Genomic DNA, 11117 nt, shown 5'->3' on the forward strand with positions numbered 1-11117 from the left:
AGCGGGAATTAGAAATGATAACCCAGAGCCACAGACAGGACAGGTCTGTGAGCAGAGAGTAAGATAGCAGCCCCAGATGGATGGCTCAGAGGAGATAACTCCTGAGACACTTCAGTGAGTGGACTAGGAATTAACTAAATGAAATCAGAGGGAGGGACAAGGCCTCCAAACCTGGGAGATATGGAAGAGCCAGATGCATCCAGGGGGAGCCAGATTGCTCTGGGAGTGAGGTGGGAGGAGGGCACAGAGGCCAGCTGATGGCTGCCCATGCACAGATATTATGCCAAGGTTAGAGCGGACATTGGAATAGGAAATGACCCTGTTAGGTGGTGTTTCGTGGAGATTACACAGCTGAGTTGTGGCAAGTGACAGTTTTGGACAAGACGGTGGGAGGCTGTTATGGACCACAGGCCAAGTTCAAGGCCTGTCCCAAGACGGGCAGGTAGAGAGGAGGGATGTAGGAGCAAGGAGCTTCCACGTTTACCCAAGCTTGGATGCTCAGTGTACAGTACGCCACACTGGTGTTTCTCATGTAAGCACTGCCACCAACCAGGAAGTGCAGGTACCCTGTTTTCAGAAGAGACTGAGGCATGGGCAGGTTGTATGATGAGCACAAGATGTCACCACAGGTAGTAGTGGGGCCGTGCTGAGAGCCCAGGTAGCCATCTTCCAGGGCCTGTGCCCTGATAACTAGGACAGGTCAGCAGCACTTGGACCTGGTCAGCAGCACATCCTAACAGATGTGGACAGTAAGGGGACACAGGTCAGCCACCCACCCCTTACAGCTAGGGTGATGCCATCTCCAATTGTGAATCCCATGGGGAGAGAAAAAAGCTAGGCAGGTGTGGTTCCTGGCTAGACATAGACAGACAGACATGCGGTATTTCTGGAGATGCAGCCGTGGGTAGAGCGGGGCCCAGGATCCTCTGTATCAGGTAAGTACAGAAGTCAAAAGGGAGGACACATAGAGGGGAAAGAACAGGTCTAAATGGATATGTCTGGGAAACCTAACCCCAAAGCCACGGAGCTAGCAGAAGAAATGGCTAAGGAGGTGGAAGGGGTCAGGGGCCTCAGGCCAGAGTACAGAATCTGAGGAGGCATTCATTGGTGCTACATCCCAGTGGTGCCAGGAGTCTTCTTTGGTTACATGTGTCAGACTTATGACATCAGCTCCTGCAGCAGAAGTTTCTTCAGTGTTCATCAGAACGCCTAAACCAAGAAGCATGCCCTCCCTGCTGCATGAGTGGGGAAGGTGGGAAACCTTGGCATTCAGGTGGGAATGAGGGTCTCCTCGTACTGTAGCTGCTGGGCTATAGACTTGAAGACAATCCTGGGCCCTTTATGCCCAGTGTGGGCCAGCTGCAGTGAATCCTGGATGTTCCCAGGGCATTAGCTGGAGCCTCAAAGATATGGCTGTCCTTATACAGAGGGCAGTAAGCATTGGCAGCTTCACCCCCAAGATTCTCAGCCCTTCAAAGGGAAGTCAGGACCAGGGGTATGAATATCAGCAGAGCCTCTGAGTTCCTCGGAGCCCAGCCCTGCTGTGGGTTGCTCTGGCAGTTCCAGGGCTGGCAGCAGAGCTGACCTGCAGTTTCAACCTTCATGGCGAAGCTCTTTCTTCTCCTATCTCACCCAGCTCCAGGGACCTGGGCTGTGAAGCCAGAGCCAGTTTGTCCCAAATAGATCATGGCCACACCAAGGACTAATTACAGGACCTTTCCTGTCCAGGAAAGGGCACTCCAGCCCCACCAGCCTGAGTCCTGCGTGGGATTGCCAGAAGGTTGCAGCACCAAATGAAAAGCCACGTCCGTGGTTTTCTTTTCGCTTTCTTCCTGCAACATCCTGCCTTTAGGTTCAGTGTTGTCATTATAAGAGGCCCCAAGAAGTCATGGATGCACTCAGGAATGAGCTCATCGGATTAAAGTCTGGCCGGCTTGGCTCCCTGTTTGTTGTGTGACCTTGAGATGGCCACCTAGCCTTGGCCTCCCCCTCTGCTCATCAAGAGCAGTAGCATTTCCTTCTCAGTGGATTTTTGTGAGCACTGGTTGAGGTCATGCCTCTAAAGAGCTCATACAGGGCCTGAAACTAGTCTTCTCTTGGATACATTATCATCATTACTGTTTCCTTCATCCTTAATTCCTCAATGGTTCATACATGGCTTTTTATTATGCTTCATACGCCATCTTCCATTGCCTGTTCCTGTTCTTTCCTGCTGTCAGGCTTCCAACCTCCCATGAGTATTGTTTCATGCTCACCTGTGGCCCACGCAGCCAGGTCAGACTCCAGACTGAAGGCTCTTGGTCATAGTTGCTTGCTCTTATTTCACACGCAGGAGCTTTTCTCTGCTGCTTTTTAGTACTGTCTCATAGGACAGCTTGTACTATCTGATGGGAATGTCCCATGCTGCCCAGTAGGATAGTCATGTATGTACCAGCAGTGGATCAGAACCACCTGACAGCAAGACAGCAAGTTATGGGCCTATCATGAACATATTAAATCCCTGCCTGTCTTCTGTTATGAAGTCAGTTTTCACAGCCCTTGAACCTAGGAACCAGCCATCGCCCTTCTGCCATCTTGCTTCCACCCAACTGCTTTTACAGATGTGGATAATTCACTCTGCAAGGCAGGGACTCATGTTTTAGGCTCATTACATAATGTGACTGTGATGGTATACTGGCTCGTAATCAGTTTTTAAGCAACCCTGGGCAAGTTGCTCATATGTTTTTATTTTTGTCTGTTTTCAGTACAGGGCCTTCACTTTGAGCTACATCCCTGCCTCTCCCTTTTTAAAATTAATTAATTAATTAATTTAGTTTTTGGCTTTCTTGAGACAACGTCTTACTATGTAGTACAGGCTGCCCTTGAACTCACTGGCTCAGGCTAGCTTCAAAATCACAGCAGTGTTCCTGCCTCAGCCTCCCAAGTGCTGGGATTAACAGACATGTGTCATCATACCTGGCTTTTATTTTTTATTTTGAGACAAGATCTTGCTAAGTTGCCCATGCTGGGCTTGAACTTGTGATTTTCCTGCGTCAACCTCTCAGAGTATTGGGATCACAGATGTACACCACCATACCCAACCTGGGCAAGTTTCTTAACTTCTGTGTGCCTTTATTTTCTTACTATGAAATGGGAAATACCAAAAAAAATGGCCCCCTATATCACCTGCTACCCTGTACCTGGTCTGGAATAAGCAAGCACTAAGTAAGCATTACTACTTTTTTCTCTTCGAATTATACTCCATCACCATTTTCAGCGGCGTTAATTCATGCTAGTCCACTCCTGCTTCACACAGGTCATAAAGAACTCTCCTGTGAAGACTTTCGCCAGTGCCACCTTCAGCTCCCTCCTGGATGTGCTGCTGTCCACAACAGTATTCCTGATTCTCTCTGTCACCTGCTTCCTGAAGTATGGAGCCACTGCCACGCCTCCCCCACCAGCTGCCCTGGCCATCTTCGGTGCAGCGCTGCTGCTAGAAGTGCTGTCCCTTGTAGTGTCCATCAGGTGAGCTTCCTGCCTGCGGGCAGCTTTCTAGTGTTAAGCTTTTAGCTCCCTCTTCTGGTCCCACAGTTTATGACAGAATAGGCTGACCACAGCCCAATAGGCTAGGAGTCTCAAGTCAGCTGTCCCTCCAAGCCCATCTCTGGGAACAAGCCTTCGTTTCCTGCTCCCACCCCACCTTGCAGCATCCTCTTGCAGACACTGGCCTTCCCTGCAGCTGGGAACCTGCTTACTGGATAGGATCGGTGTCTTCTGCCGGCCAGGCTGCTACCAGCTTTTCTTTGATCTCCTGTGTCAGAGATTAAGTGGGAAGAAAGGAAATGAGAAAGGGCAGAAGAAAAAGAAAAGTGCACGGCGAGCAAATGATAGGTGCAGTAGGTGAGCAGGTGCCCCGTTTCAATGTAAGAACCAACCTAGAAACCTTTGCATGTGACACAAAAAGCACATGCAGTGAGGAAAGAAAATGGATAAGTTGGACTTTATCAAAATTATCAAAATCCCAAAAATAGATAAATTGGATCTTTGTGAATACCGTCAAGAAAGTAAGAGAACCAGAATGGGAGGGAATATTTGTAGGTCACACCGAGACAAGGATTTAATACGTAGAATGTCAACATTCATACATCTCAGTAATAAAAAGACAGGCCATTCAAAAAGCAAAAGGATGAAGGCTCTGAGTAGACAGCATGTGACTGCCCTGCATACCTGCCTCCTGGTGGCACAGCCACCTCATCTTGTCCTGGAAAGCTCAAGAGGAAAGCCTTTCAGCCTACCGAAATCCTCAGGTTATTGCCCCCAGGAGGTCAGGGTAAAACAAAAATGGGAAGAAAGGCCTTGACCATTAGTTTCTGCTACTCTTTTTTTTTTTTTTCTTTTGTCTTTTGGAGACAGGGTCACACTATGCAGTTCAGGCTGGCCTTGAGCTCACTTTGTAGCCCAGGCTGGTCTCGAACTCACAATGATCTTCCTGCCTCAGCCTCCCGAGTGCTGGGATTAACAGGCATGCGCCACCACACCTGGCTCAGTTTCTGCTACTCTTAACCAACATCCCAGTACAGAAAAAATTAGCAAGGTGCCATCCTAAGACTTACAAATGCTGATTCTGTCTGACATGCCACTCTGGCTTTGCCAAAGCTGAGAACAGCTGCTGAGGCCGTACCCCCCTCCCTGGACTGAGACGGTACTAAAGGTGTGTCTCCACCCTCTCCTGAAATCCCTGCCAGGGTCAGGCACCTCACCACAGAAGTGACTGTTCTGACTGCTTTTCCTCCCCACCTCAACCCTATGCCTGACCTGGGTGTCCCAAAGAAACTGCTGACACATCTTGCCCAAGATCTGTTTCTGCAGAACCCAAACCAAGATGACTGTTGGCACCTTGCTTGGTCTCATCCCTTTTTAAAAATCAGCTTTATTATGGTAATTCATACACAGTAAACTCATTCAAATATAGAATTCAGTGATTTTTAGTTAAATTTACAGAGCCATACAAACATTACCACAGTTATAATTTTAGGACATTTCCCTCACCCCAAGAAGAAACCCCATCACTCCCCCATCCTCCCAGGGCCCTCCAGATTTCTGTCTAGTACAGGAACCTGTGGCTGTTGGTCTTCCTGAAGCGAGCATTGACACCATATCTTTTTATTTTTACCCATTTAACCATTGTTCCCTATTCCTTTGGGCCCAGTTCCTAAGAATAGAGATGAACCTGGATTCCCAAGCATAAGGCTGCAGATAGTGACTGGCCGTCCACACCTGCACACTCCACCCGTGTCTGCTGAGTGAGGGGGCCACTCTACTCCCACGTGAGCATCGTGGCTGGGTTCAGCCTGCCACAACTGTCAAAGCCTACGGAAGGCTGGGCCTTTAAAAGTTTCCTCTGGCCCCTCTGTTCCTTTTATCTAGCATCCAAGATATAAAAGAACCCATGCTGTGGAATATGTAGGCACCCCAAGGAAGGCAGTTGTGCAGCTTCCCCAGAGACTGGCCTGGCGTGTTGCTTACTCTCCCAGAGGGCCTCCCACATCTCAACTTCAGGTCTTCTTCCTCCGCTTCAGCCCCAGGAACCAGCTGGTGTCGTCCTCAGAATGCTGTGATTTCGAGGTCGATTGTGAAGGGCCCGCAGTGCCCGTGTCTGCTGGCAGGGGACCCCGCTCCCTCTTCCCCCATCACAGGGCCTCCCTACCCCGCCTGTAAGAAAGTCGGTGGTTGTTCTTGGAGACGTTCCAAGGGCTCTGTTATCCTTTACATATCAGGAAGCCGGAGCTCTCCAGGGCGCTAGCACTGCTCGACTGTGCTTGTGTCCATACGAGAAATGGTTGCGAGTCAGTAGTTCCTCCTGGTCATGGCTGAGCTCAGCCAAAGCTGTGGATGTGTTGCAGGCATTCTGGGCCAGAGGCCCCTGTGCTGCTGAATCAGAGCGGCGGCTCCTGCCTTCTCAAAGGCACAGGCAGTGGGCCGTTCCCTACGCCTCAGCCGCCGCCCTGAGACAAAGTTTGGTCTTCCCGGAACATGTGTAAGTTTCCAACCCACGAGGACGCCAACAGCCTCCGCTGCATCTCCTGTTGCTGGTTCTGCCCCTACCCAGGAATCCCGTCCCTCAGCCACGAGCCATCCCCCTCATCACATACTTAGCTTCCCCTCTGCGTAAAACGTATTTCATTGTGTCAGCATCACCTTCTTGAGATGCAGCTCAGCCAGACACACATTTGCAAAGCATCAGTAAAATGCCATCACTGTGATATGAAGGAGAAATGCAAGGAAAATCGTTTAAGATAAAATGCACAGTGCTTCACCTCATACCTGCCAGATGCCAGAGCACTGCTACCTAGAAAATAGCAAAACTGCTGTTTTTCCTCATGCCCGTGTTTGTGTGGCAGTCAGGAATCCAGGCCTCGGCGGCACATGGCCACGTACCATGAACTGGGTTCAATTAGTGATGTGACTTTCTGAAATGCCGAATGACCCTTGATGTCCCAAGTAACACAAAGGACAATCTTTACTTAGTTTGCAGAGAAGCTGGAACCCTGGAACACTGGTATGCTACCAGCACCTAAAACTGCCGTTTGTACATGAAATGCAGTCCAGCCCTAGGCGGGCTCTTTACTTCCATGGTTGTCCAGGCTGTGAGTAGCAGTTGTTGGGATGCAAGGCAGAGTTTCACTGTGTGGCGCATGCCCATGCCTACAGGAGTGTCCATCCCTGGCTCCCACCCACTAGATGCCAGTAACTACCCTCCTCATCGGGACAACCAAGAAGCCCCCACAAAGCACCTCGAAAAGGGCTGCATTGGAGACCTCCACCCAGAGCAGGTGGGAACAAGTGACCGCTATACATAGTGGTCCCGTGAGACTTTACTTAGGGCCTGTTACCATTCCTCCATGCTCTCTTGGACTTGCAGAGGTATGAGCTTGGCTTTTGACAAGCACACTTTATCAGAATGCAACAGGTGCCTTAAAATCAGGTGTGACGAGCGAAGTGAGTCCAGGCCCTGTGCCTTCTACCAAGTGTGGGATGGAAGGACTCTGCCTCCTGCTTACACTCCTGCCCCTCAGGCACCAGCAGCAGCATCAAACTGTCAAAAGCAGCACTGGGTCCCACTGCCATTGGTCCTGGCAGGCTAACCCCAGGGCCCCCTGCCCCTGCTTTCCCTCTGTCCCTGCCCAGGATGGTGTTCTTCCTGGAGGATGTCATGGCATGCACACAGCACCTGCTGGAGTGGATCGCTGGCTGGCTACCTCGCCACTGCATCGGGGCTGTCCTGGTATCCCTGCCTGCCCTTGCTGTCTATTCACATATCACCTCGGAGTTTGAGACGAACGTACATGTAAGTAACAGCTGGCCGTCTTATCTCCAAACCCTCTGGGCTCCCTAACATCCTGTGCTCCCTCTTTAAGTAAGTGTGATTACACGTGACATTGATTTAAACACAGGCCCTCGAAGAGGTGACTCTGTTACTTCCTCCAGCCTGCCCTTTAAAGTGCAATCTGTAAATGAGTAAGCAAGCAAGCAAGCAAATAAATAAAACATGATCTAGTGTGGACTTTTGCTGGCCACACTGACATTTCCCAGTGAGCATGATAAAGCCCCTCCAACTTCACACAGTCTCTGTCAAGTTTCAAAGCAGCTGCAAGCCGGGCATGGTGGCGTATGCCTGTAATCCCAGCACTTGGGAGACTGAGGCAGGAGGATTGTTGTGAGTTCAAGGCCAGCCTGGGCTACAAAGTGAGCTCAAGGCCAGCCTGAACTGCAGAGCAAGACCCTGTCTCAAAAAAAAACAAAAAAAAATAAAATAAAATCAAAGCAGCTGCAGTTGGTCCCTGACTTACCATGGTTTTTTACTTCACAGTGGTGTTAAAGTGTACCCATACACCCGATCTGATTTTCACTTTCAGTATTCAATAAATTACACGAGGTTATCCATGCTAAATTATCAAATAAGTCAGTGTTGGCTGACTTTGCCCAGTTGTAGCCTCCTGGAGATGTTCTGAGTGCAGTTAAGGTGGGTCAGAGTGCTGTTCCGTAGATAGGGGGTATTAAATGCATTTTTGGCTTATAATAATTTACAGTGATGATGGGCTTATTGAGATGTAACCCTATTCTAAGTTGAGGAGTATTTGTGTTTTTCTTCATGCTTTGCAAAAAGTGTAGCTGACCCAGGTTCTCAGCTGATGTAAGATAACATGCTGGTCTTCAGAACTAGCTCAAGTCCTTTAGTTGCACATGGGTCAGCTCTCTGCTCAGGGTGCCTTTTGAGTTAAATTCCATAAAGGGTGAACTAATGCTGTGGTGGAAGATTATATTTTTGGTATGTAGCATGAGCTATCGGGATTGGCTGATTGAACTTGGTATTTAGTGTCAAAATGCATCTCAGCAGGTTTGCAACAGGGTCTAAAAGAAAAGTGTTTGGAAGGTAACATCCCCTGGCAGTAATTCCCCCAGGGGCAGCCTTCTTTTCCTTTCCAGCAAAATGATGTGTGCCATTTCCACACACCCAGAGGAGAGTCTTTGTGCCTGTGTGCTCTTATAAACTAAAGCACTACTTCATGAAGGTAGAAATGTGTGATCTCCCTTTGAAGCCACTGGCTCACCAAAAGTAAGAACTGTTGCACAAGGATAGGCCTCTGGGTGGTGTCAGCAGTGTTCTGTATTAAACAGATACACAGGTGAAAGAGCAGGGCCTCTGGGGTGGGATGGCTTGGGGGGGATGCGGGGCGAGGTGCGGGAGGAGTGGGAACACGCTGTCCTGACACCGGCTCCTCTTGCAGTTCACAGTGTTCACCAGCTCAGCCGTGTTAGTGGCTGTCGTGCACTACTGTAACTTCTGCCAGCTCAGCTCCTGGATGAGGTCCTCCCTTGCCACCATTGTGGGGGCTGGGCCACTGCTTCTGCTCTACATCTCCCTGTGTCCAGACAGGTATGCGGTTGGCGTCTTCCACTCCCTCCCTCCTCACCTGGTGTCACTCAGGGCTCTGCTGCACTTTCACATTAGCACTGATGCTATCTTTGATGACAGGTATTTCTATCATGACCAGAAATGACTTCCAACACACATAATGTCCTAAAAATAAAAATGTGTCCCAGGAACAATATGCAAAGAAAAAATCAGTTATAACAACATATTAAAGGTTGAGCATCCCTAATCCAGTAATTCAGAAGCCAAAGTGTTAGAAATCAGAAAGTTTCTGAGCACTAACATGAGGTCATAAATCTTACTGTTCATTGTATACAAACTTTGTTTCATGAATAAAATTATTTAAAATAGTGTATAAAATTACCTTCGGGTTATCTGTATACTATGTATGTGGAATATAAATGAATTTTATGTTTAGACTTGGTTTTCTTCCCCAAGATATCTCATTGTGTGTGTGTGCAAATATTTCAAAATCCAGAACTCTGGTGCCAAACATTTTGGGGAAGGGATAGTCGGTCAGTGCATGTTTGAATATAGACTCTTTGGGTGACTATCCCTGGAAGGCATAATGCAGTAGTGACACACCTGAACTCGCTTGTAGTAAGTTGAAATTTAAGAGTGTAAGACCTGAAGCCATCACGTAAGATGACGAGGACACTGAAAGAGCAGAGGTCTAGATAGGCACAGAGATGAGGAGGGAGTAGGGCATATGCTCCAGGTTATAGTTGTCAAAGTAAAGAAATGAAGACATGATGATTTTACAAATGGCTAAGGTCTTATTTATAATATTACAGTACGGTATATCATGTCAGTCCCCATGTTATGACATGAGACACAGAAAGAATGACCAGTTACTGGACATCTATCCTTGCTCTTGAACTTCTTCTACATACTGACAAGTGAGTTCAGTCTCTGGTACCCAGAATCCCCTTCTCAGCCCTGTACCTGACAGGTGCTGAGCAATAGAGGGTGGTGTAGATAGAGAAGCAGGAGTCCCGTGGTGGACCTGTGGGGACAGGAGCAGTTCTCATTGTGCTACAGGAATTTAAAAAATATCGGATGGCAGTGAGAAGAGCATTTAAAATACCTTGTAGTCTCTCTTCCCTGGGCTTCTTCTAGTTGAATAATGTTTGGTTCTTTGTTAAAATGAGTCCCAAATTGCCTGTTGCACATCTGTAACTGATTTTGTGGCTTTTAAGCTTTGTCAACTAAATATGTGTTTGAAATAACAACATATAATAACAATACCTTGGATAGTAGAATACACATAGTGAGTATTTTATTTAAAAATTTTATCATCTCTTAAACTCATTAAGCTTCTCTTTCTCTAACAAACCTTCCCTAAATATCAGGCTTTTTCTTTAACTTATACAAAATGTTTAACTATTCGCATGTATCAAAGAATCACCCTATCATCTTGTTTTGAAATTTTGGGGTTTTTTTCTTTTTAAAATAAAAAAATAAATATATAAAAACAAAGAATCACCCATTCATAATTATAGAGGATTTAGGGAAACAGATTAAGAGGCAGGAGGATTGTTGCAAGTTCGAGGCCAACCTGGGCTACAAAGACCAGCCTGAACTGCATAGTGAGACCCTGTCTCAAAAAGATAAAAAAAAAAAAAAAAAGACTGACCTTAAACTCACTTTGTGGCCCAGGCTGGCCTTGCACTTGCAGCAATCCTCCTGCCTCAGCCTCCCAAGTACTGAGATTACAGACATGTCCCACCATGCCTGGCAGGAACAGATTACTTTCAAGTTGTATGGGACATTTCTTCTTTGTGCTTTGCAGAACACCTAACATTCTGGGTCTCCAAATTACTAGGACAATTAGGGAGACTTCCCAAGTGACTCACTAGGAATGCCACTGAGAACCTACTGCTTTAGTAATTTCAAAAGCACAAAATGTCCTAATTTGTTCCAGTATTGACAGAATCAAATTAATAGCCTCAGTGTATCTTTGAGTATTAACAAAGGGTTGGTCAGTCATGGACAGTAAGTAACCTTCCTCAGTTTACTTAATATAATAATAACAGTATGAAAGATATGCAAATTAAGATTCCAAAGGGAATTTAAAATGAAACTACCATTCAGCATTTGAAAGGAAACCATAATGAATACATTATTTTATGCAAAATAAATCCTACTTTTGGGGCTGGGGATTTAGCTCAGCGGCAAAAGCGCCTGCCTGGCAAGCGCAAGG

General features: G+C 47.3%; 1 protein-coding gene across 2 annotated transcripts in view; it reads left to right on the forward strand.

The window, feature by feature from the left end:
* Window positions 1-11117, forward strand: part of Adcy9 (adenylate cyclase 9) — a gene marked incomplete at its 5' end in the record, with an annotated part of 123528 nt that overhangs the window by 100034 nt on the left and 12377 nt on the right. For both annotated transcript variants that reach the window (XM_013517879.1, XM_013517880.1), the window contains 3 exon segments: window positions 3296-3504; window positions 7168-7327; window positions 8769-8917. In XM_013517879.1, the coding sequence (XP_013373333.1) occupies window positions 3296-3504; window positions 7168-7327; window positions 8769-8917 (518 nt within the window).

Source organism: Chinchilla lanigera, unplaced genomic scaffold, assembly GCF_000276665.1.
Source record: "Chinchilla lanigera isolate Chin_1 unplaced genomic scaffold, ChiLan1.0 scaffold00041, whole genome shotgun sequence".
Lineage (NCBI taxonomy): Eukaryota > Metazoa > Chordata > Mammalia > Rodentia > Chinchillidae > Chinchilla > Chinchilla lanigera.